The sequence below is a fragment of the Sus scrofa genome, chromosome 12 (genome assembly GCF_000003025.6).
Source record: "Sus scrofa isolate TJ Tabasco breed Duroc chromosome 12, Sscrofa11.1, whole genome shotgun sequence".
Taxonomy (NCBI): Eukaryota; Metazoa; Chordata; class Mammalia; order Artiodactyla; family Suidae; genus Sus; species Sus scrofa.
In genome coordinates this window covers 37,849,794-37,877,462 of record NC_010454.4, presented here as the reverse complement: position 1 = coordinate 37,877,462, position 27,669 = coordinate 37,849,794, and the positions used below count along the sequence as shown (strand labels likewise).

Here is a 27,669-nt window from a genome sequence, read left to right as displayed (position 1 = left end):
AGTAGCTCTTAAAATTTTAAAGTTTTTTTTTTTTTTTTTTTTTATTGTCTTTTTTGCCATTTCTTGGGCCGCTCCTGCGACATATGGAGGTTTCCAGGCTAGGGGTCAAATCGGAGCTGTAGCTGCCAGCCTATGCCAGAGCCACAGCAACACAGGATCCGAACCAAGTCTGCGACCTACACCACAGCTCACGGCAACGCCGGACCGTAAACCCACTGAGCCACGGCAGGGATCGAACTCGCAACCTCATGGTTCCTAGTCGGATTCGCTAACCACTGTGCCACGACAGGAACTCCTAAAGTTTTAAGTTTTGACTATGTCTAATTAATCAAAGATTTGTTTCATTTATGAATTGTGCTTTTGGTGTTTTATCTAAGAAATTCTTGGCAACCCCAAACCACAAAGATTTTCTTTCTTCTTTTTTTTTTTCAGAAGTGTTACAGTTTTGGTTCTTAATGTTTACTTCTGTGGGAACATTTGGACTACATTTTTGGGTATGGTTTAGATAAGGTCTAAATCTTTTTTTTTTTTAAAAGGCCGCACCTGCGGCATATGGAGGTCCCCAGGCTAGGGGTCGAATCGAAGCTGTAGCTGCCAGCCTATGTCACAGCCACAACACCACCACATCTGAGCCAAGTCTGCAACTTACACCACAGATCAATGGCAATGCTGGATCCTAATCCACTGAGCAAGGCCAGGGATCGAACCTACGTCCTCATGGATACTAGTCAGATTTGTTTCTGATAAGGTCTAAATCTTTTCATTGTAGACAGTCAATTATTCCTGTATCATTTGTTGAAAAGACAAGCCTTTCTCCACTGCATTTTGTTGGCAAATTCGTAGGAAATTAACTGAGTGAGTATATAAGGACTTATTTCTAAACCATCAGTTAGTTTTGATTGATCTACATATGTCTATCTATATTCCAGTATCACAGTACCTTGATTAATGCAGTCTTTTAGAAAGTTGTGAATTCAGGTAGTTTTCCTATTTTGTCCTCTTTTGAAGTTGTCTAGGCTACTCTGAGTTCTTTATGTTTCTATGTAAAATTTAGGAATGTCTTATCAGTTTCTACAGAAAAGCTGGCATTTTGATTGGGATCATGGCGAATCTATAAATCAGTGTGGGAGAATTACCATCTTGAGAGTATTGAGTTTTCAAATCCATGAACATGGAATGTCTCTCCATTTACTAAGATTTTAATTTCTCTCTGGCTCTGTAATTGTCAGTGCACAAGTCTCACGCTTCTTTCATTAAGCTTGCTTCTAAAGATTTTATTTTGACTCTACTAAGAATGGAATCATGGTCTTATTATTATTATTTTTGGCCTTTTGTCTTTTAAGGGCTGCACCCACAGTATATGGAGGTTCCCAGGCTAGGGGTCTAATGGGAGCTGTAGCTGCTGGCCTACACCACAGCCAAAGAAGCCATGCCAGATCCGAGCTGTTGTCTGTGACCTACACCACAGCCAAAGAAGCCATGCCAGATCCGAGCTGTTGTCTGTGACCTACACCACAGCTCATGGTAATGCCAGATCCTTAACCTACTGAGCAAGGCCAGGGATCGAACCCACAACCTCGTGGTTCCTAGTTGGATTCGTTTCCGCTGCGCCATGACAGGAACTCTTGATTGTCTTAATTTTAACTTCATTTTCAAATCACTCTTTGTTAGCAAATAGCAATTCAATTGATTTTTTTTTAATATTGTTCTCGTATCCTACAACCTTGAACTAATTATTAATTCTAACAGAGTGTGGATTCTTTAGAGTTTTCTATATATAGGGTCATGTTGTCTGCAAATAGAGACAAATTTACTTCTTCCTTTATAATCTGGATGCCTTTAAAAACTGATTTACTTTATCTTGCTTGATTCCACTGGCTAAACCCTCTAATACATAACAGATATGGTGTGAGCAAGTATCCTGATCTTACGGGAAAAGCCTTCAGTGTTCTACTATTAGAAATATCAGGTCTTTCAAGAAATTTTTATTAGGTTAATGAATTTGCATTCCCCAATGGTTTCTCTGAATGAACATAGTTGTGTTCCAATAAAACTTCACTTATGTACACTGAAATTAGAGTTTCATTTAATTGTAAGGTGCCCCAAACTGTTAATCACCTTTTGATGTTTGTCAAGTAGCATTCCCAAGTTAGCCAAAGAACCACAGCATGATAACCCAGGCCCCAGAATAAGGTCTGTTCTATGCAACAGTACATGGGCACTTGAATATGTCCTCTGCTGTGTGCTGCGTGGAGTGTTCTGTTACTGGATGCATATATGTTTACAATTGCTGTATCTTCCTGATGAACTGAAACTTTTATCATTATAAAATGTGGGTCTGTAGCAACATTTCTTTGCTAAAAGCCACTTTTATTCTAATATTAGTATAGCCCCTTCGGCTCTTATGATTACCATTTGCTTGGTTATATCTTTTTCACCTTTTAATTTCAATCTATTTGTCTTTAAATCTCAAGTACAGATCATCCCCAATCTATGATGGGGTTATGTTGCGACAACCCACTATAAGCTGAAAATACTGTGAGTTAAAAACATACTTACTACACCTAAACTCCTGAACATCACAGGCTAGCTTAGGCTACCTTAAACATACTCGGAACACTTACAGTAGCCTACAGTTGGGCAAAATCATCTAACACAAAACTTATTTTATTATAGAGTGTTGAATACCTCATGTGACTTGTTAAATACTACACTGGCAATGAAAAACACAATAGCTGTATTAGTACAGAATGGTAATAAATGTACTGGCTATTTACCCTTGTGACTGAGTGGCTGACTGGGAGCTGCTTACTGCTGCCACCCAGCATTACAAGAGAGATATTATATATTAGTAGTGCAGAAAAAGATCAAAATTCAAAATATACTTTCTACTAAATGTGTATCACATCTGCACCAACATCAATCAAAAAATCCCAAGTCATTTTAGTCAATTAAAAAATTCAGTCTAACAGAGTTCCCACTGTGACTCAGTGGAAACAAATCTGACTAGCATCCATGAGGCTTCACTCAGTGAGTTAAGGACCCAGCACTGCCGTGGGCTGTAGCGTAGGTCGCAGATGCAGCTCAGATCTGATGTTGCTGTGGCTTGCAGCACAGGCCAGCAGCTGCAGCTCCAAATTTGACCCCTAGCTTGGGAACCTCCATATGCTTTGGGTGTGGTCCTGAAAAAGCAAAAACAAAACAAAACAAAACAAAATTCAGTCTATCTTTACTTTTTCACTAGAATGTTTAATTCATTATTATTTAAGGTAATTATTGGTACAGATTTATGTCTACTATTTTATGTTTTCCATTACGTCAAGTATTTTAATTTGTTCTAACTCTTTACCTCCTTTTCTGTGTTAAATATTTTCTAGTTTATCACTTTAAAAAAAATGAACTACATTTTGGGATTATTTTCTTAGTGGTTGCTTTAGAGCTACAATATGAATCTTAACATATTCTACTTCAGATGAATACTAAATTATTCCAATAAAATATAGAAACCTTCCTCAAATATAGCTCCACCTCCTACTGTTTTTGTACTATTACTGTCAAATGTTTTCTATAATATCACAATTTTTAAATTACTGTCTCATGAATTTATATTTTAAAAATCAGTAAAAAGAAATAGAAAAATGTTTATACTGTCTTTTATTATTAGCTATGTAATTATGTTTCTGGTGCTCTATTATTTCTTTGTGTTGATTCAAATTACCATCTGGTGTTACTTCTTTCCAGCCTTAAAAAGTTCCTGCAGTAATTATCCTAAGACATGTTTACCAGCAACAAATTTAGTATTTATTTAGGAATGTTTTAAATCTACTTTCATTTCTGAAGGGTAGTTTTGCTGGATAAAGAATTCCGGGTTGGAGTACCTGTCGTGGCGCAGTGGTTAGCGAATCCGACTAGGAACCATGAGTTTTGGGTTCGATCCCTGCCCTTGCCCAGGGGGTTAACGATCCTGCGTTGCCGTGGCTGGCAGCTACAGCTCCGATTAGACCCCTAGCCTGGGAACCTCTATATGCTGTGGGAGCAGCCCAAGAAATGGCAAAAAGACAAAAAAAAAAAAAAAAAAAAAAGAATTTCGGGTTGACAATTTTTTCCTTTTTAGCATTTTTCTTTTTTTTAGGGCCGCACCCCCTGAGTGAGGCCAGGGATCAAACCCACATCCTCATGGATATTTAGCTGGATTCATTTCCACTGTGCCACAATGGTAACTCCCCTTTTAGCATTTTAAATGCCATCCCACTTTTTTTCTTTATTTTCTTTTTTTTTTCTTTTTATTTTATTTATTTTCTTTTATTTTTTTTATTTTCTTTTTTTTCCCTCCTGCTTTTAAGATCTTCTCTTTGCCTCTAGCTTTGAACAATTTGACCAGGGTATGTCTAGATGTGGATCTCTTTATATTTAACTTGTGGTTCACTGAAATTCTTAATGATTTTCAACAAATTTTGGGAAGGATCAGCCTTTAATTTGTCAAATATTTTTCTCTGCTCCTCTCTCTCTTTCTCTCTTCTCCTTCTGGGACTTCCATTATGTTGGTATACTTATTGCTGGCGTTCTACATGTCTCTGAGGTGCTGTTCATTTAATTTATTCTTTCTGTTCTTCATATTGGAAAAAAATCTCTTGGTCTACATTATACTTTGTTGGTTATTTCTCTGTCAGCTCAAATCTGCTGCTGAATCCCTGCAGTGACTTTTTCTCCATTCACTGTTCCTGTTTCTTTTGTTTTTGGTAGGGCCTGAGGTATGCAGAATTTCCCTGAACATGGATTGCACCTGTGCCAGAGCAGTAACCTGAGCTACAGCAATTATGTCACATCTTTAACCTGCTGAGTCACCAGGGAACTTCTCACTCACTGTACTTTATAACTCCAGAATCTCCATTTAATTCTCTTTTAAAATTTCTACCTCTTTATTGATATTTTGTATTTGAGCGGTTGTAATCATTATACTTTAATTCTTTAAACAAAGCTTCCTTTAGTTCTTTGAAAACAATTATCATACTGCTTTGAAATCTAGTTGCTAAATCTGACATGAATGGCCACCTCAGAGACAGTTGCTATCAACTAGTTTTTCTCCCTTATACAGGTCATATTTTCCTATTTCGCTGCATATCTTATAATTTTTGTTACTAAAAACTGGGCATAATTTGAGAATATATTTAAGCAACTCTGTTTTTTCTCTCCTCTTCTTGGTGAGCCTGGTCAGCGGTTTGTCAATTTTGTTTATCGTTTCAAAGAACCAGCTATTGGTTTTATTGGTTTTTTTTCTCTTGTTCTTTGAATCTCTATTTTACTGATTTCCTCTCTGATCTTTATGATTTCCTTCCTTCTGCTGACTTTAGGTTTTGTCTGTTCTTTTTTTTTTTTTTTTTTTTTTTTTTGCCTTTTCTAGGGCCGCTTCCCGTGGTATATGGAGGTTCCCAGGATAGGGGTCTAATCGGAGCTGTAGCTACCAGCCTATGCCGGAGCCATAGCAATGCATGATCTGAGCCGCGCCGCGCCGCGTCTGCAACCTGCACCACAGCTCATGGCAATGCTGGATCCTTAACCCCCTGAGTGAGGTCAGGGATCAAACCCAAAACCTCATGGTTCCTACTTGGATTCGTTAACCACTGCACCACAACAGGAACTCCTGTTCTTCTTTTTCTAATTCATCTGGGTGGTAGGTTAAGCTGTTGATTTGAAATTTTTCTTCATTTTTGAGCAAGGCCTGTATTGCTATGAATTTCCCTCTAAGCACTGCTTTTGCAGCATCCCATGGATTTTGAATGGTTGTCTTCATTATCATTTGTCTCGAGGTAGTTTTTAACTTCCTTTTTGATTTCCTCATTGACCCATTGGTTTCTTTGGTAGCATATTGTTTAGTCTCCATGTAGTTAGTTTTTTTCTCATTTCTTTTCCTGTGGTTGATTCCTAGTTTAATGTCATTGTGGTCAGAGAAGATACCTGAAATAATTTCTATACTCTTAAATTTGTTGAGGTTAGCTTTATGCCCCAGTATGTGGTCAATCCTTGAGAATGTTCCACGAGCACTTGAGAAGAATGCATATTCTGATTTTTGGGGATGTAATGTCCTGAAAATGTCAATTAAGTCTAACTTTTCTACTGTGTCATTTAGGATCTCTGTTGCCTTATTGATTTTCTGTCTAGAAGATCTGTCCATTGATGTGAGTGAGGTGTTAAAAGTCTCCTACTATTATTGTATTCCCATCAATTTCTCCTTTTACGTCTGTTAGTATCTGCTGTTTATATCTGGGTGCTTCTGTATTAGGGGCATATATACTGAAAATTGTAATATCCTCTTCTTGAATGGATCCTTTCACCATTAAATAGTGTCCTTCTTTGTCTTTCTTTATGGTCTTCATTTTAATGTCTATTTTGTCTGAGTATTACAACTCCTGCTTTCCTGTCTTGTCCATTGGCATGAAATATCTTTTCCCATCCCCTCACTTTCAATCTATATGTATCCTTTGCCCTAAGGTGAGTCTCTTGTAGACAGTATATCGTAGTATCTTGCTTTTTCATCCAATATTTAAGCAACTCTGAATTCTGATCCCTCTGTGTGTTTTGACTTGTGACTTCCTGGACTAATTCTGTAGAGTCTGTCTCTTTTGCAACTATGAGGCTGCTCATAGTTTTATTATTATTTCTTAGACGTATTTTTAAGCCTGGCTTCCTTGGGAAGAGTGTAATTTACTGGTCAGCCAATGACAGATGAGAGGCAGTGCTTAAACATTTGGAGCCACTTGCACCTTTTTCCTGCTGGATGTGTGTTCACCATTTGGGAAATGCATGCAAAGTTCAGACAGGTTACAAAGCTTCTCTGGGCAAGGGAAGGCTTTTACTTCCTGCATGTGCAAGGACTCAAATTAAATCAGGAATGAATAAACAGCTAAGTCTCTTTTTGATTTCTTCTGAGCTTGCATGTACCTTGTATATATATTTGTAGACTTTGAGATCATTCAGAAGATGAGGAAGTTTATTAATACTCATGATTAATATTCTTGTTCTCTGGACCTCTTTGTTAATATTTTGACTGGCCTGTCACTCTGCTGCTTCCCCTAACCATTATCTCAACCCCAAGCAAGTGATGTTCTGATTGTTTGCCACCAGGCGATCTCTACTGTTTTCTACAATTCTTTTGGGCATCCAGCACTGCTCTACTCCAAGCTAAGTCAGCCCTCTCTGGCTTGCCCTGGTAAAACTATCATGCAGATCTGCTGAATGGGAAGGAATGGGAATATCCTGAATAGCCTCAGGTAGAAATACTACAGAATCCCTTTATTCTTCCCAAGGTTTAGTATTTTTCTTGAGTAAATGCTTCTCAATTTGTTGAAAAACTTGGTTAGTTTCCAGAGTCATGAAATGGTTGGTTGACAGTTTTATCCAGTTGTTTTTTTGAGGAGAGAATTTGCTGAGATCTTCACTCAGCCAAAATCATGATACTGATTTTTTTTTTTTTTTTTTTTTTTTGCTATTTCTTGGGCTGCTCCCGTGGTATATGGAGGTTCCCAGGCGAGGGGTTGAATCGGAGCTGTAGCCACCAGCCTACTACACAGCCACAGCAACGCGGGATCCGAGCCGCGTCTGCAACCTACACCACAGCTCACAGCAACGCCGGATCGTTAACCCACTGAGCAAGGGCAGGGACCGAACCCGCAACCTCATGGTTCCTAGTCGGATTCATTAACCACTGCGCCACGACGGGAACTCCCGATACTGATTTTTAAACAAAGTACTGATTCTATAAGTTAGAGACATATTTCTTAATCTATAATTATTTCATTCATAAGCTTGCATTTTTTAAAAAAAATTTGAAGTATAACTGACTTGCAATATTAGTTTCAGGACAAATTTATTTTTCTTTTATTTTTTCTTCCCCCCTTTTTTTTAAAAAATTTTTTTTGGACATAAGGAAGTTCCTGGGCCAGGGACTGAACCTGTGCCACAGCAGTGACTTGAGCTGGTACAGTGAAAACACCAGATCCTTAACCCACTGCACCACAAGAGAAATCCCGATTATTTGTGTTTTTAATGAAAAAAGTCCTAGACTTGATTCTGCCACCTCCATGTAATTTTAGGTAAGTTCCCCAACTTTTGTGAATCTCAGCTTCCTCTTCAAAACATTTTTTTTTTTTGTCTTTTTTTTTTTGTCTTTTTGTCTTTTTTGTTGTTGTTGCTATTTCTTGGGCCGCTTCCGCGGCATATGGAGGTTCCCAGGCTAGGGGTTGAATCGGAGCTGTAGCCACCGGCCTACGCCAGAGCCACAGAAACTCGGGATCCGAGCCGCGTCTGCGACCTACACCACAGCTCACGGCAACGCCGGATCGTTAACCCACTGAGCAAGGGCAGGGACCGAACCCGCAACCTCATGGTTCCTAGTTGGATTCGTTAACCACTGCGCCACGACAGGAACTCCCAAAACATTTTTAATATCTATGCTAAGTCATGCTAACTTCATAAATGTTAGTATAACATGAAATTACATTGTAATGTTGTAAAAAAAAAAGCTACCACAGTTAATAAGTCTTTTATTTCTTTATAATATCCCATTTGTGCACTTCAATGTATTTTTAGATTTTATTTTATGGTAGCTAAAAATCAGAGAAAATTAAGACAACATTGTCAACATGTAAAACTATAAACAAGGAGTCTTCTGAACACAAAAATTAAAAAGACTACAGATCTTATGAAAACAACATTTTAAAATGTGGATTTTAGCAAAGCCTTTTTTAAGAAGTAACCATTATAAAAAACCCATCTTTAAAAAGTTATAAAATAAGAGTTTCCTGGTGGCCTAGCAGGTTAAGGATCCAGCATTGTCACTGCTGTGGTGCAGTTTTGATCCTTGGCCCATGAACTTCTGAGTGCCATGGGTGTAGCCAAAAAAAAAAAAAAAAAAAAAAAAAAAAAAAAAAAAATTGCGAAATATATTTACTACTTAAAATTAATCTAAATCTCATTTGGCACTGCTTGGATGTTTAAATGACTATGTAGTCCTATTCTCAGGTATTTAAAAAAAAACCCTGTTTCAGTAAAATCTCTTTTATCCAGGAGTCCAAAGCCTACAGAAACTGTTAAAAAATTGTAGAGTTTAGGGAGTTCCCGTTGTGGTGCAGTAGAAATGAACCCAACTATTATCCATGAGGATGCAGGTTTGTTCCCTGGCCTTGCTTTGGGTTGGGGATCTGGTGTTGCTTGTGGCTTTGGTGTAGGTTGCAGACATGGCTTGGATTTGGTGTTGCTTGTGGCTGTGGTGTAGGCTGGCAGCTGTAGCTCCTATTCAACCCCTAGCCTGGGAACTTCCATATGCTGCAGGTGAGGCCCTTAAAAGCAAAATAGCAAAAAAAAAAAAAAAAAAAAAAAAAAGCGTAAAAGCAGAGTTTAGTGGAGATTCTGTCCTGTGTCTAAAACTTTCTATACAAACATGTAGTATAATAGTAATCCTAAAGAAATGAAAGATACTTAAGGTATTAAAAACTAAATTATAGTTATAAAAATGTGCAGGTCCTTTTTTTTTTTTTTTTTTTTTTGGTCTTTTTAGAGCCACACCCACTGCATATGGAAGTTCCCAGGCTAGAGGCTGAATCAGAGCTGTAGCTGCTGGTCACAGCAATAGCCACAGCAGTGCCAGATCCAAGCTGTGTCTGTGATTGACACCACAACTCATGGCAATGCCAGATCCTTAACCGGATCCTTAATCCTTAACTTAGTAAGGCCAAGGATTGAATCTGCATCCTCATGGATACTAGTCAGATTCGGGACTACTAGCCACGATGGGAACTCCTGCGGAGGCCCATTAATTCAGGCATTTTACCTCAAATAATTTTGCTTAAGCGAATTCCTAATTAAAGGCTTACAGACTTTATTACTAGATAAATCCAAAATACTTATGCTAAAGAAAAAGAGACAAAATTAGGGGAAGAATAGGGGCTATTAGCCAGTCATTTAAATTATAAGAGATTTTATTGATAAATAAAAGTGTCATTTTATACTATCTGCAGTGAATATGTAAGCAGAAAATAAAACAATATTTGAGAATATTCTCATCTTTGTAAAAAATTTACCAGTTCCATCAGAGGTATGTATACATGTGGGTATGTGAATATTAAGTGTCAATGGCATACCATCAACAAAATTTACAAGGCAACCTATGAAATGGGAGAAAATATTTGCAAACCACATATCTATCTGATAAGGGGTTAATATCCAAAGTACACAAAGAACTATATAATTCAATAGTAAAAAACAAAACGAAACCCCAAGTAAAAAATGGGCAAAGGACCTGAATAAACATTTTGCTAAAGAAAACATATAAATGGCCAACAGCTACATGAAAAGGTGCTCAACATCACTAAAAATCAGAGAAATGCAAATCAAAACCACAATGAGATATCACTTCACATTTTTTAGAATGGCTATTATCAAAAAGATAAGAAATTTTAAAATGTTGGCAAGAATGCAGAGAAAAGAAAATCCTTGTGCACTCTTGGTGGGAATGTAAATTGATACAGCCACTATGGAAAACAGTATGGAGGTTTCTCAAGAAATTAAAAATAGAACTGCCATGGGATACAAAAATCCCACTTCTGAGTATATATATATATACAAAGGAATCAAAATCATTATCTTGAAGCTAGCTCTACTGCCACATTCACTGCAGCATTACTCACAATAGCCAAGGTATGGAAACAATGTGGGCCCAAAAAAGATGACTGGTTAAAGAAATGTGGTGTTTTAATATATATATAATAGAGTTTTATTTAGTCTTGAAAAAGAAGGAAATTTTGCCATTCACAACAGCATGGATGAAGCTGGAGGGCATTATGCTAAGTGAAAAAAGCCAGACAAAGACAAATAATGCATAGCATCACTTATATATGAAATCTTAGAGAAAAAAAAAAAATTCAAACTCTGAGTAGAAAAGTGCCTGCTGAAGGCTGGGTAAAATACAGGTTTGGTACCAAAAAAGGGGAGGGGGTACAAATTTCATCATAAGATATACAAGATCTTCAAATCTAATGTGGTGATATAGTTGATAATACTATATTGTTTAACTAAAATTTACTAAGAAAACAGAACTTAAATGTTCTCACCCCACCTCAAGATTATGTGAGGTGATAGTGGTGGATGCGTTAATTAACTCAATGGGGGGAATCCTTTCACAAAACATGTATTTATGAGGTCATCACACTTACACTTTAAATATACCAATGCAATATCTTGGTTAGGAAGTTACTTTAACAAAAATATTTTTTTTTGACAGGCAAGAAATAGATTTATCAAGATAAGGTGCTTCTGTGATGCAAGCGGACAGGCGAGAGGGCTCTGCCCAGAGGATTAGGTGGGCTACAGTTTTATACTCCAAGGAAAGTGGGGAGTGGAAAAAGGCTGCCTTCTTCATTGTTCTGCGAGTAGACGTCAGACTCACATTATTAGCTCCTCCTTCACCACAAAAATACTTTCCTTATATGATTATTTTGAGAAACAGGGTGCTTCTGTAATGATTACATTAAAATGGGACATGCTGTTATATGGAGTTCCCATTGAGGCACAGCGGATATGAATCCGACTAGGAACCATGAGCTTGAGGGTTCCATCCCTGGCCTTTCTCAGTTAAGAAAGGATCCACTGAGCTGTGGTGTAGGTAACAGATGTGGCTTGGATCTGGTGTTGCTGTGGCTGTGGTGTAGGCCATTGGCCACAGCTCCGATTGGACCCCTAGCCTGGAAACCTCCATATTCTACGGGTGGGGCCCTAAAAAGACCACCAAAAAAAAAGGGGGGTGGGGGGAGGGACATGCTCTTATTTAGTAACAATATATTTCAGGTGTCAGAAATTTCAAATATATTGTGAAAAATACACACTGAAACTACAAACTTACCTAATAATTTGTCCTTCCTCTTCTGGAGTAGCAGGTCTTAACCCCAGAACTATGTGACATACCTAGAGATAAAAATGGTAAATTAAACTTCAATGCTGGATCCTTAACCCACTGAGTAAGGCCAGGGACCGAACCCGCAACTTCCTGGTTCCTAGTCGGATTCGTTTCTGGTGCGTGCGCCGGGACAGGAACTCCGACACTTACTTATGCTACATGTAAATACCCCGGCCAAGAGTGGGATCTTGGCAAATAAAGAACATAATTCAAGCTTTTATTGCTGAACTTACCAGCTAACTCTATTTTAAGACACAAATAGAAAATAAAACAACTTAGCTTAACAATCTGTTTACTCATATATTAACATAAAGTTTTAAAAGCATGTCTTAATATGGGCTAAAGTGAGCACAGTAAAATATAATGTTAAAATTTAGATGATGAATAGATGAGTAGTCAATTAAAAAAAAACCTTCCAGCTTTTCATAATATGGTGCTGGAAACACCAACACACAAAAGCAAATCTCAAGCATATGTCTGTTTATAAATTACAGAAAAATAGTACCGCTGTGAGTCCCTGATAAGCATGAGAAAATAGGAAAGGCAATACAAAAATTTTAAATGCTTTGCTATGTGAGTGCTATAAGATGACTCAGACACAAACTTAAGCAGTCAAAATGTTTACATATACAATTAATTAGGATAAAGTAGTTGAGGGCTTTATTTTAAATGAGATTAAAAATAGCTGATCAATTTTCATATTACCAAGCAAGTCATTTCTGTTCACAGTAGTGATTTATGTTATTTTTGTACATGTTGATATTTTACAGAGCCATCAACTTAAATCCCTGCTGAAAATTCTATCTCATAGTGGAGCAACTGAGGGGCTTAAATGGATATTACAGACATTAGACTCCGTATGTTTTAAATATACATTAATTAGCCATTAGCTGTCAGGAAGAATTCAATTTCCATTTATTCTAACACAGCTGTGTCAGAGACAAGTTACTCTTTGTTTACAATGGAATACGTGACAGACATAAAGATACCAAATTTTTCAAACTCACAGGGGTGCCTTTTTGAGGAAGGGAAAAATAAAATAAAGAGAACCTAAAATACCACTAATATATATCAACATAAATATGAAGAACTATGAAAAATGGGAAACCATAAGGGTGTTTTTGTTTGTTGTATGTGTATTTTTGTTGTTGTTGTTGCGTCTGCAGCATGCGTAAGTTTCCAGGCCAGAAAGCAAACCCAGTTCACAGCAGTGACAACCAAGTCCTTAACTGCTAGGCCACCAGGGAACTCTCATAAGTTATTTTTTTAAATTGAAGCAAGAGAACTACTTTAACTGGGAAAATAGTTAAAATCTGGCAAGCTCTATGACTTCATGTTCACTCCTGGCAGCTTTTCTTTCTTTCTCTTCCTTCAAATCTTTGTTGAACCTTCTAAAGAATTAAAACAAAAAAATTAAGAAAAAACCTAGCACCTAAGATAAGCTCTTAACTAAAAAGATTGTATATTTTGTGAAAAATTTACACCTGCCTACCTATGATCCATCTTTCGCTGTTCACACTGCCTTACACATGGCCTTTAAAAAAAGACAAGAGTGAAGAAAAATAGCAAATTATAATGTCTTTTACAATTTAAGTTATTCTCTGTTAGGTATACATTCTGCTATCATGAGTTATAAGATAAACAGAATCAGCTGTACTCTACTTTCCTGTCACCCATGCATGATTTTGAGAAGCTTCAGTAGGCACGGACACTCTAGCTCACCATCTTTCGGGTGGTGTACAGGATAATGCAGTTCTTCTTATAACATGGTTTTATAGCCGAGTTATAATAACTACTACATAATGGAAAAGATGTGGAACTACTGCCTTCTATACTTGTCATTTACCTTAAACGTACCTGGAAAAGTAGATTCAAAAATTCGTTGGCAAGAACATTTTTCACACTCCAGATCTGATAGTCTTCTAGAGTAAGATGGCCCATCTGAAAGAGAAACAGTGTTTTAAAAGGTCTCACGTTAAGACTGTCCTCATTTTTTATGGCATTTGAATAAAATCTCATTTATTGAACCTAAAATGGTCACTTGTCTGAAAGAAAAGTAGTATTTTAAGATGCCATGTGCTCATCTGAAAAGTAGGCCAGATAGGAAAAGTTTAAAAGTAAGTAAACTTGGAGTTTCCACGTGGCTCAATGGGTTAGGGATCCAGCGTTGTCACTGTACCAGTCTAAAGGTACAAAATAATGGGTATTACTGGCAGAACCTAGTCACCAGTGAACATGGCTAATGGGTTGAAAGGTCCAAGTTCTATTTTAAATTGTTACCATTTCATCATGATTACATGGGGTTGGAGCTGCTAAATCACCTTTTTAATGTTCAAAAGCACAGCCAGAAGTAGAAACTCCACTTTACAAAAAAATAGACAGCAATAATACCAACATTTTTATCAAACATTCAGATAAAAGCTGTTGGAAATTGTATCTCTACATAAGACATTTTTAAACAGAACTTTTCCATGTTTCTGCTTATGCGCATACTAAATAGAAATGGATACCTTAGTTTTTGGCAGAAAAGTAAATGAAAAAGATTGGCTGGCATTCCCATCGTGGCTCAGCAGTAAACAAACACGCCTAGTAACCATGAGGATGCAGGTTTGATCCCTGGCCTCACTTTGCTGTGTGCTGTGGTAAAGGTTGCAGATGTGACGTGGATCCCACATTGCTGTGGCTGTGGCTAGCAGTTGCAGCTCAGATTTGACCCCTAGTCTGATAATTTCCATATGCCACACCTGCAGCCCGAAAAAGCAAAAAAAAAAAAAAAAAAATCTGAATTGCCAAACAAAGCTTAAGCCTTATAAAACTCATTTCTATTATTTGTTTATATTGAGCACCAGTTAATGATTCCTTCTGGAATTGTGATTGAAGGAAAAAAATTATTTTTTCTAAGGCTATAAAACACCACTATATGCTACAAATCTGCCACCTGGTACATGTCCATGTTTGAATGGAAAGGCTCAAATTAACTCAAATATGCCTCACATATGTGGATTATCCTCAATTTCACAGGGACACACAGACATCACAGTAATGCAAGCTACAGGAACAAATCTATTATAATATTCTTAACTAATAAATGTCAAGCTAGAAAGTTCAAGGATTTATTCTTTGTAAAGTAAGTACATGCTTATTCTGGCTGCTATTAAAGAACTCAGAAGAGATCCTTATAGATATTATTTTAAAAAAAATTTTCAAGACTATATGCATACCCAGATTGGGATAAGAATCATTTCCATCATCCTAGATATCCTTATGGTCCTTCCTAGTTAAACCAACTCATCCCCAGAATCACTTCTGTAACACCTATTACCATATGTTAGTATTGCTTCTGTTCTTGAATTTCATATAAGTAGAATCATACAATATGTGTTCTTTTTTTGTGACTTCTATTGTTTAACATAACTTACCAAAATGGGAGAAATAAAGATAACAAAACATAGATGGTAAAGACTACGTCTACTTAATTTTTATAAAATGCCTAGATTACAAAATATAATAGATGTTTTTATGTATATAACACTTAATTGAGTTGATTAAAGATGGGAACAGACTTTAGACACAAATTGGAGGTACTGTAACCACAGGCCCAAACAAGTACTTGGTGGGGATGGTGTAGAAGAGACTCAAATATGTATATAAGTCATATGTAACAATTCAGAGTACAAGGTACTTTTAGAAAAGGAGAAATTAGTCCCAGCTAGACTCACCTTTGTGGTGTCATGTGCATTCAATATGCCTTCTACAATGTCAGATAGATTCATATGTAATTCCTTTAAAAACAGAAACCCACAACAATGATTAGAAAAGAGAAGATATCATTTGTATTAGTCAGTGGCTAAAATATACAATATTTGGGTCAAATATTTTTTAAATTACCAAAAATAGATTATTACACTTACTTTAAAAATATTAAGACAGGCAGTTCCCGTTGTGGCTCAGTGGTAACGAACCCCACTAGTATCTGAGGATATGGGCTTGATCCCTGGCCTCACTCAGTGGGTTAAGGATCCAGCATTGCTGTGAGCTGTGGTGTAGGTCACAGGCGTGGCTTGGATCTGGTGTTGCTCTGGCTGTGGTGTAGGCCAGAGGCTTCGGTTCCAATTGGAGCCCTAGACTGGGAATGTCCATATGCTGCAGGTATGACCTTAAAAAACAAACAAACAAACAAACAAACAAAACTTTACCGGTATATCATCAGTGCGGTTGTCCTTCCAGACCTCTAAAAGTGCAACCACCATGTCTCTCAGCTCAACCCGAGAGAGAACGCCGTCACGGTCAACATCAAACACCTTAAAGCAAACTAAAAAAAAGAAACTCTTAGGAGGGAAATTAATTTTATATTCTGAAGTACAACCCATTTTACTAGAAGCTGACCTGGTTAAATTACTTATATTTCCCAAGCAAGTATATTCTAGATTAAGTTCTCATCTGGAGTAGACTGTGTCATTAAAGTCCCCTAACTTGTAGGACTTCCTGCACATACTTCATAAGTTTCTCTAAATCATTAGTCAGGTTGAACAATCCTATCCTTCCCCCAAATCTAGAGCTCAATTATTTGCAAACTGAAAAATACGAGCCAAGTTACTATACAATACCTCACAGATTATGAGGTAAATTCAAGCCTTTAAATTAATTTCTAATATTTAAAACTGATCGCGTCAGAGTTGATTCTTACAACACTAAAAATATTATATCTACATTAATAATCAACAATAACAAACTGATACAGTCAGGTCCTCTGTATCCACAGGTTCCATATTTGCAGATTCAAACAACCACAGATTAAGAATATATTTTTTAAAATATTTTTTAATTGCTAGAACTTCCCAAGAGCAAAACATGAATTTGCCGTACACTGGCATGTATTTAAATGGCATTTACATTTTATTTACAACTATTTACATTGTATTAGATATTATAAGTAACTGAGTGATTTAAAGTATACAAGATGTGCATAGGTTACATGCAAATACTATACCACTGTATATAAATACTTAAGTATCCATGGATTTTTGCAACCAAGGGCAGTCTCAATATCCCCAGCAGATACTGAGAGATGACTGTATAGAGATTTTGACTCTCCAGTGTAACTGTAAATGCACACTCAATTTTTTGCCAAAGAATAATTTCAACTCTCTTCAGCCTCTTATATACAACAGGCTAAGAACTAGAAATATTAGCAGTTTGGTAATTAATGTCAAATGAATCACTCTAGTTTGTTTAACTTCCACTAGGCCATCTACTAGAAAAAGAGAAATTTTTTTAAAATTTAAGGCAAAAAAAAAAAAAGTAAATCGAAGTTCCCATTGTGGCTCATCAGGTCAAGGACCCAGCGTTCTCTGTGAAGATGTAGGTTTGATCCCTGGCCTTGCTCAGTGAGTTAAGGATCCGGTGTTGCTGCAAGCTGTGGCACAGGTTATAGATATAGCTCGGATCCAGTGTTGCTGTAGCTGGGCCAAGTGGACTCCTGGCCCAGGAACTTCCATATACCACGGGTGCACAAAATAAATAAATAAATAAATAAATAAATAAAAGAAAGTAAGTCAACTATAATCCAATAAAATTTATTTTTTTAAAAAACCGCCTAAAAAGCCATCAAAAAAAAAAAAATTAAGGCAATAATAAACCTCAATTGAGAAGCAAATACTTCAGGCTCTTTATTCACTATCTGAACTTTAATGGGAACAAATGATCTATCATAAAGCCAGGTTGGAGTAATGGTATACCATATCAAGGAAGAAAAATCTAAATTTTTTTAGTTTATGTATTTCATACACTCTCATAATTATGCCATTAAATCAATGCAGTGCATCACAGTACAGTAATATTAAAGAATATAAAACTACAAAGTAGCATACACCAAACAGATAACATCTGTAAACCAGTATTTTAGGAAGACATGGAGATAATGATCCTGGTAAATATACTAGAATTAGGTTGGAATTAAACGTAAACTGTTACATTTTCTCAAATATGGTTCATATTTATCAATATAATATACTTATGCTTATAAATTAAGCTAGATCATTTTAGCTAGAGGGTTTAAAAACAATTTTAATATTTAATAAAATTGTGTTTTCATCATAAATTTCATTTTGCTAATAGAATATTAATGTATACAAGTGACAGAAAATAAGTTGTACTTCAAGTCATAGAAGACACAAAATTCTCTATACGGATTACTACAAAATGTTTTCTAGGAGTTCTCATCGTGGCTCAGTGGTTAACAAATCCGACTAGGAACCACGAGATTGCAGGTTCGATCCCTGACCTCGCTCAGTGGGTTAAGGATCCGGCATTGCCATGAGCTGTGGTGTAGGTCGCAGATGCGGTTCAGATCCCGAGTTGCTGTGGCTCTGGTGTAGGCTGGCAGCTACAGCTCCCTAGCCTGGGAACCTCCATATGCTACGGGTGCAGTCCTAGAAAAGACAAATATATATATATATATATATTTTTTTTTTTTTGGTCATTTCTTGGGCCGCTCCTGCGGCATATGGATGTTCCCAGGCTAGGGGTCCAGTCGGAGCTGTAGCTGCCGGCCTACGCCAGAGCCACAGCAACACGGGATCCGAGCCGCGTCTGCGACCTACACCACAGCTCACGGCAACGCTGGATCAGCAACGCTGGATCGTTCCCACTGAGCAAGGGCAGGAATCGAACCCGCAACCTCATGGTTCCTAGTCGGATTCGTTAACCACTGAGCCACAATGGGAACTCCCTATATATATTTTCTAAATGCTTAACATTTTCAAATACATCATGACTGATGTAGTTCTTTTATTATGAACTGCACATTCATCTGGAAAATCAACCCCGTTATTAATAGCAAAGATCCCAAATTACTCCACAGCAAAAAAGAATAGATGATTAAACTGTCACAGTGACCTCAGTAAAAGCACATGAGCTTGCTATTTGCCAATGTAATGAAGATACAAGCCTTAATCCACAGATGATTTTTTATATTAGTGAATACTGATTTTTTTTTAATCTATATAGTCTGCAAATTTTGTGATAAGGTTTAATACACTTACATTTTTGTCTTTCAGCAAGGGGTCCTCTACAACAGGCCGATAACCCACAGGATATCTCCTTAAAATCTATGTGATTATCACGATTTTCATCAAAAGCATTAAACAAACCTGTTAAATGAGAAAAGACAACATAAATCACAACCAACAAATTTCCAAATGTTAACAATGACATGGTCATGAAAGGAGGCATAACTCTTTCCTGTAAACTGACTGAATTTTAAAAATAAGTTTATCTGTTTTTCCCAATGTCTTAGGAAGTATTTCTTTTTTCCTGATATAATTATACTTAACTTTCTAGCAAAAAATACATTACTCTCATTTAGTGTTTGATTTTGTTTGCCTGCCTATCTCTATCTGATATTAATTTCCAAACTAAAAATGAGCCTCATGGTTCAGTTAGTTAAGGTCCAGCATTGGCACTGCTGTGGCTCCTGACCCAGGAACTTCTTCATGCCATGAGTATGGCTAACAACAAAAAAAGAGAGACTATAGCATGTAAAAAATAAAAATTAAAAAAATTAAGAACTGAAAAAAAAAAAAATCAGGGTCCACAATTATCCTTATTTGGAAAAGAAAAAGGGAAAAAGAAAAAAAGTTGAACTGTATATCAAAGATATACTGTGTGTTATTAATAAGCTCCATAAGCTCTTTCATGGAACAAAGAAAAATAACACACCATATTACAAAAGAAATTCTGTACTGCAGATTAAGCAGTACAAAGAAGACTGTGCAGTACAGGGGGAAAAAAAAAAAAAAATATATATATATATATATGCATGCCATGGGTGCAGGGGGAGAATAAATATATGTATATTCCCCCCCTGCACCCACGACATATATATATATTATTTATAGGAATTCCCACTGTGGCACAATGGGTTAAGAATCCAGCATTGCCACAGTTGTGGCGTAGGTCATAGCAGCAGCTTGGATTCAATCCCTATACCACAACTATGGAAATGATGGATTCTTAACCCATTGTGCCACAGTGGAACTTCCTATACATAAATATTTTAAATTTCAGAAATAGGAGTTCCTGTCGTGGCACAGCGGAAATGAATCCGACTAGGAACCGTGAGGTTTCAGGTTTGATCCCTAGCCTCGCTCATTGGTTTAAGGATCCGGCGTTGCCGTGAGCTGTAGTGTAGGTCGCAGACCCAGCTTGGATCTGGAGTTGCTGTGGCTGTGGTGTAGGCCGGCAGCTGTAGCTCCGAATAGACCCCTAGCCTGGGAACCTTTATGTGTCGTGGGTGCGGCCCTAAAAAGACAAAAAGACAAATAAATAAATAAATAAATAAATTTCAGAAACAAAAGAGCATTTATAATTTAATCCTGTGGTTTTCAAAATTTCTGTAAAACACAGAAAGGGAATAATTTTGTTTTCAAATGAAATGATTTATTTATTGCTCTCCAACTTTAAAAAAGGTAAAAAAACAACTTCACCTCTGAAGTCGGTAGAAGCCCTTCTCTGTTCTGGCTCCCCTAACAAGTATTTCTGAAATACACTGGGAATCTGCAGAATACAGATAATCTACTTCAAGAATCTAATACTGTGCCCTCAGTTTAAAGAACAGAAAATTAAAGAAGTAGTTAAATGACTTGCCAAAAGTAAGAAAAATTTAAAAAGGTGTGAACCAGAAGCAGAACTCAAGTATTCAAATTCCAAAATGGTTTTTGTGATAGCACCCACAACTACCCTTGGAATTTCTAACCTTTTTTTTTAAGTTATTAACAGTAAGAAGTTTAGAGTTAGGTGGGGCCCTTACAGATGGTCCAGGTTTCTTAATCTTTTTATGCAGGGGAGGGATACAGCCAGTGAAACCTTCTTCTTGTAGAAATATAGTGGAGGCTCGTGAGTTGAGGAAGAGGTGGGCAGTGTCTTAGTCAAAATCACTGTCTTAGTCAAAGTCATTTTATATATGAGAATATACTGGTGAGAGAGCTCAACTGACTTATGCAAGGAGACACAGAACAGGAAGCTCGACTATATAATCTTAATTCCTTATATATATTTCCCCCCTCTAAACTACACTATTTGTAAGAAACTTGCAAACTTCTAACATCACGGCTTTTAGAGTTAAGGTGTATCGGTTAGAAGTAAGAGACGGTCTCGTGTGTTTAGCAAAGAACATTTATAGAAAATAAAATGATTCCTACCTTCACTTAGAGATGGACGAATTGGTGGTGAAACCAATGGGCCAAATGTCTCTAAATCAAATCGTCCAGTTCGGGATTGAGCCTTCAGCAACCAATAGCGTTTCTCCAGATCAATGATGTCTGATTCCTCCACTGAGAGTCAAATCAAAAGAGACATAAAACTTCAGTCTTCTCTTCTAGGTACCTAGTTAGTTCATCCTGATACTGTAGCTTCTAAGGATATATTTTAATTTCCCAGCTAAATTGCTAAAAATTACATAAAACAAAACTCTGAAATACAAATACATCATATCTAAAATGGAATGAAGGAGTTCCCATTGTGGCTCAGTGGTTCATGAATCCGACTAGGAACCATGAGGTTGAGGGTTCGATACCTGGCTTCGCTCAGTGGGTTAAGGATCCGGTGTTGCTGTGAACTGTGGTGTAGGTTGCAGACATGGCTCGGATCCCACGTTGCTGTGGCTGTGTCGTAGGCCGGCAGCAACAGCTCCGATTAGATCCCTAACCTGGGAACCTCCATATACCGCGGGTGGGGCCCTAGAAAATATATTAAAAAAAAAAAGGATGAATATTAAATTTAAATTAGCATAAAAGAAGTTTTAAAATGAAAAAGAAACTTTTTGCAATTCCCATTAAGTAGGTTGCTTAAATTCAACATGTAAAATAATAAACAACTGAGACATTTCTTTTTGGCTTCCTACACCATTTTTATCTGTACTCATTTTTGGTAATTTTCACTTTCTATCTTGGATTTAAAGATTCTAGACACATATTCTCTCCTGGCTACACTGTAAACATCCTAATAGCAAGATCCATATCTGATTTGTCCTGTCAATACAGGACAGGATTATACATTCAATAATAACTAGATAAGTGGAAAAGAACATGATAAATCTAAGTAATGAAGTTCATAAATGAAAGAGAAGGGAGAATAGGATTTATAATGTGATAGGAAACAGGGGCATAGAAAACATGAACATCTTTTTCTCCTCATTCATCAGAAGATTTATCTATCTATATGGAAGTTCCCAGGCTAGGGGTCAAATCGGAACTGCCTACGCCACAGTCATAGCAACAGCAGATCTGAGCTGTGTCTGCAACCTACACCACAGCTTGCAGCAATGCAGGATCCTTTAATCCACCAAATGAGGCCAGGGATCAAACCCACATCCTCATGGATACTAGCTGGGTTCTTAGCCTGCTGAGCCACAAGAACTCCAGAAGATACATTTAAAAAAAAAAACCACAGGTAAACTCCAACTATGGTTACAGTGCATTTTTTTTTCCCCCTCCAAGGAACTAAAGTAAGATTTAGAAAACAAAAAGGTGAGTCCTTCCATTGCCCTGGCTTTCTGCCTGTAGTCACTTTCCAGACCTTGGCAAGGTATGAGGAACCAAAAGCAGTGAGATTTCGCTGAGTTAAGAAATTTTAGTTCAGGGAGGCTGAGATAGCTAACATTTATTTACAGGGCAGAGTACTGAAGAGGAAAGAGATATGTAGAGAAAGAGCTCCAGAAAGGCACACAGAAATCTTGTTGAGTTCTGGCAGAGTACTAAACTATGTATGCATAAGGTGAAATTCACTGAGGCCAGGCTAGGAGATGCCTCAAGTCCTGACCAGCCTGAGTAGAGATAACACGGTGAACACTGGGAGTGTTCATAGACTCAGAGGGTCACGCTTAAATAGTAGGGGAAAAACTCACTCTAGAGTAAAGGCAAATCCAGACTTGCCCCCCAAAATGCTTTTTAAAAGTCTTGAAAATATCAAGCTGATCCAAAAATAACTGCCTATCAAGACAAATTTCCTGTGTTAAAGGAAGACAACAGAAACCAATTAGCCATATAATATCCACAATGTCTAGCTTCCATAAATATAAATGTATATATGAAATAAGCAGGAAAAAGTGACCTAAAACGAGAAAAAGCTATAGAAATAACAGAGATGATGGAAAAAGCAGACAAGACTCTAAAATATCCACTATAAGTATCTCAAGAATTTAAGGAAAACTATGACTATATATTGAAAAAAGAAATAGGTGCTATTTTTTAAAAGTATCAAATGGAACTATACTACAGATAAGAGTACAATGCAATCACCCCTCAGTATCTGTTGGTTCTAGGACCCCCCCCCGCCAAACACCAAAATCGAAGGATGCTCAAGTCCCTTATATAAAATAGCAGAGTATTTGCATATAACCTATGCACATCATCCTATATACTTTATATCATCTCTAGATTACTTATAATATCTAATACAACATAAATGTTCTGTAAATAGTTGCTGGTATGTGGCAAATTCATGATTTTTTTTTTTAACTTTCTGGAAAATTTTTTTTATTATTTCCAATCCTTGGTTGAATCTGTGGATGCAAAATCTGTGGATATGGATGGCTGATTGTATTTGAAATTTTAAAGAGTTGGAGTTCCTGTCATGGCTCAGCAGAAGCAAATCCGACTAGCATCTATGAGGACACAGGTTCAATCCCTGGCCTTGCTCAGTGGGTTAAGGATCCAGCACTGCTGTGGCTGTGTAGCTACAGTGGCCAGTAGTTACAGCTCTGATTTGACCCCTAGCCTGGGAACCTCCATATGCTATGGGTGCAGCCCTAAAAATACAAAAAAAAAAAAAAAAAAAGTCAACGGAGAATTCAATGGCAGATTACAAAACAAAGGAAAATCAGTGAACTTGAAGACTGAGCAAAAGAAACTATTCCTAAGGAAAAAAAAAAAAAGACCGCAAAAAATTATTACAATCTAGTGACCTGTAAGACAACATCAAAAGTACGGCATATATGTTATTGGGATCCCAGAAAAAGGTGGACAGAGAATATTAAAATAATTAACAGCTGAAAAAAATTTAAATTTGATTTAAAACTATAATCCTTCAGCAGTTTCCGTCATGGCTCAGTGGTTAACGAATCCGACTAGGAACCATGAGGTTGCAGGTTCAATCCCTGGCCTTGCTCAGTGGGTTAAGGATCCGGTGTTGCTGTGAGCTGTGGTGTAGGTTGCAGACGCGGCTTGGGTCGCGCGTTGCTGTGGCTGTGGCGTAGGCCGGAGGCTACAGCTCCGATTGGACCCCTAGCCTGGGAACCCCCATATGCTGCAGGAGCGGCCCAAGAAATGGCAAAAAGATTAAAAACAAACAACCAAAAAAAACCCTATAATCTTCAGATTCATAAGTTCAATGAACCATGCGCAAGAAAAATTCAAAGAAATCCAAACCAAGACAAAACACAATCAAATTTCTGATAAACAAAAAAAATCTAAACGGGGAGAAGAAAATACATTACAAATAGGGGAACTCAGATAAATAATGGTTTCTTTTCAGAAACAAAAGAACAAGAAGACAATGGGGAGAAAAAAGGGTTGAAAGAAGGGGAAAAAACAACCTATTAATTTTATATATCTTATATAAACATCTATATCTTACATAAACTATATAAACTATATATGCTACAAAAATATTCTTCAAAAATAAAAGCAGAATAAAGATTTTTTTGATAAATGCTGAGAGAATTCGTCAGTGGCAGAACTGCACCAAAAGGAATATTAAAGAATGTTCTTCAGACTAAATTAAATGATACCAGATGGAAATTAGTATCTACACAAAGGAAAGTTGAAAATAGGAAATGCCTAGTCACTAACTTCCATCTGATATCATTAATCAAAACAGATTTTGGATCGCAATTTAGATTCAGCTCCGGTTAGACTAAGTTTACTTCTAGTTCAAATGTTCTGAAGGTGTGCTTGGATTTCCATTCAAGGAAAGCACTGAAACTACTGGTTTTCGAAACTGGAGGTCTATAAACTCCAGCCTGAAGGCTTCATGCATATAAATAATGCTTTATTAAAACTCATTAATGCCATTTCCTTGCATATAGTATACGGTTACTAATGTGTTACAACAGCAGAGTTCAGTAACTGGCCCACGAATCTAAAATATTTAGTATCCGCCTTTTAAAGAAAATGTTTGCCAATTCCCAGGTGGAAATTGCATAACCACAAGATGTCCATAAAATGACAATTCTGTCCATAAAATGCCAGAATCTTAGGACCACAGAGCCTTGAGATTGCAACCTTCAAGATTCTGAGACTTCAAAATTGTGAACTCATAAAATTGCCTAGTTCAGTCTCAGCAAAATTTCTACATGACAGAATTACTGGGTGAAGAGGATTATCTTTGCATTCAGGGTTCCTTCAGATTTAAATCTGACACAGTTTTTTTTTCAGTTTGGCTGGTTTTTACTCATCCCAGCAAACACTGACCTTAGGCAGGCAGGTTTACTCTCTCCCAAACTCAGCCCCATCTCAGTCTCTGGCCTCAGAAATGAAAGCACCTTACATTCCTTGATCACCTATGAAGAGCTCGTCCCTCTGGAATTTGTTTTGTTTTGTTCTGTTTTTTAAGATTTCTTTGTACCGATATGTCTTCAGTGGCTTCAAATAAGACTACAATTGTTTGGTGCATGTAGTGATTTCATGTTAGAGTTCGGAATGAAGGTCTTTCATGTCTTCCTTCCCAAACTAAAGTGGAACCCTTCAACTATTACTTAACATGATTCTGAAAAATTCTCACCAACGCAATCAAATAAGAATAGAAGTATAACATTAGAAAACAAGAACTAAGGTTATTGTTTGCATGCAAGTAGAATGCACATCAAAAAACTCAGAGAGTAAACGTTTACAAATTATAATTGAACTTAAAAATCTGTAGGGATGGAGTTCCTGTCGTGGCGCAGTGGTTAGCAAATCCGACTAGGAACCGTGAGGTTGCGGGTTCAATCCCTGGCCTCGCTCAGTGGGTTAAGGATCTGGTGTTGCCATGAGCTGTGGTGTAGGTCGCAGACACGGCTCAGATACTGCATTGCTGTGGCGTAGGCCAGCGGCTACAGCTTAGATTAGACCCCTAGTCTGGGAATCTCCATATGCTGCAGAAGCAGCCCTAAAAAAGGCAAAAAGACCAAAAAAAACACCAAAAAACAAAAAACTATAGGGATACAAAATATACAAAACTCAATGCTTTTCCTTTATAATAACATATAAGAAAACATAAAAGAAAAGGCATAACAACATTAGCAATTCCCCCACAAGAAACAAATATCCAAATATAATGTTAAGAAATAAGTGAGTATTTTCTGAAGAAAACTTTATCAATTAAGTAAATGAAGATGCAGGCAATGGCCCTCAATAGAGTGGTCATAACAATCACACCGTGAGGGTAACAGGAGCAGAGATCTGAAGGAGACAAAGGGGCCAATCACGGAGGAAAACACTCTAGACAGGGAACAAGAAGAGAGGGTTTGAAATGAGAGCTTGCCTAGTAAGCTCAAGGAAGAGAAAGAACAGAATGAATGGTTAAAGTGAAGGTAGTGAGGGGAGAATAACAGGAGAGTAGCAGGGGATAAAGTCAGAGAGGAAATGAGGGTCACAGTATATGGGCCGCTGTAAGGACCTTAGCAGTTGTTTTTTTTCCCCCCCTTTTATGGCACATCTGTGGCATATGGAAATTCCCTGGCCAGAGGTCAAACCGGAGCTGCAGCTACAGTCTACGCCACAGCTTGCAGCAAGGCCGGATCCGTAACCCACTGAGCAAAGCCAGGAATTGAACCCACATCCTCACAGAGACAATGTCCTTAGCCCACTCAGCCACAATGGGAACTCCTGTAAGGACTTTGGTTTTAACTAAAACTGTGAACTACCAAGGATCCAAAGCAGAGGAGTGACAGGATCCAAACTACAGGATTACTCAGGACTGCTGAGTTAAGAACAGCCTGGTGGGCAGCTAAGAAAAAAGTGAGAAGACCAGTTAGGTATTTAATAAAGAATTTAAATCATCAATATATGCAATTAGAAAGTATTAAGACTATAGGAGATTAACAAGACAGACAATTCATAAACATGAGGGGGAGAAGTTTAATTTTACTGATGATAAAATACCATTTTAAAAGAAACATGTATACAGACTCATGCTACTTCTCTGCTTCAAAAATTCGTTAACACTCTTCTCACAAGACATCTGCATGGCTGTCCCCACAACTCCTTCAGATCTTTACTCAGATGTCACATTCTCAGACCTTCCAAGCTGCACCCCATCCAATGACACTCCTCCATCCGTCTTTCCTGTTTTACTTTGATTCCTAAGACTTACTTGTGTTGTACATTGTTGTCTCCTCCGACTAGAACATACACTCCTTGTGGGCAGGTTTTTTTGTCTATTTTATTCCTTGCTAAATTTTAACACTTAGGATAAGTACTGTAGTCATTAAAGAGTGGTGAATAAATGAAAGCACATTCCACCAACTTTCAAAAAAATTTAAGGTGAACTACATTCCTTTGTAGCTTCAAGAGGCTCCTAGGACACAAAGCTAGTATTTTTCTGTTTTTCCTTCCTACACCCTACTATGTCCTGATGCTCACTCATTAATGTGTATAACCTAAAACTTAAAGGATCTAGGGGTGAATATCTTTCAAAAGCAAAATATAAAATGAAAAAGAAAATCCTGTGCTGGGAGTACAGAA

At 37.2% G+C, this 27,669-nt stretch overlaps 1 protein-coding gene across 2 annotated transcripts in view; it reads right to left on the bottom strand.

The window, feature by feature from the left end:
- Positions 1-27,669, bottom strand: part of USP32 (ubiquitin specific peptidase 32) — a 223,916-nt gene that overhangs the window by 66,586 nt on the left and 129,661 nt on the right. For both annotated transcript variants that reach the window (XM_021067306.1, XM_021067305.1), the window contains exons 6-11: positions 21,148-21,279; positions 18,991-19,098; positions 16,144-16,259; positions 15,667-15,729; positions 13,805-13,888; positions 11,894-11,955 (exon numbers count right to left, since the gene is read on the bottom strand). In XM_021067306.1, the coding sequence (XP_020922965.1) occupies positions 11,894-11,955; positions 13,805-13,888; positions 15,667-15,729; positions 16,144-16,259; positions 18,991-19,098; positions 21,148-21,279 (565 nt within the window). The remainder of the gene's footprint in view (positions 1-11,893; positions 11,956-13,804; positions 13,889-15,666; positions 15,730-16,143; positions 16,260-18,990; positions 19,099-21,147; positions 21,280-27,669) is intronic.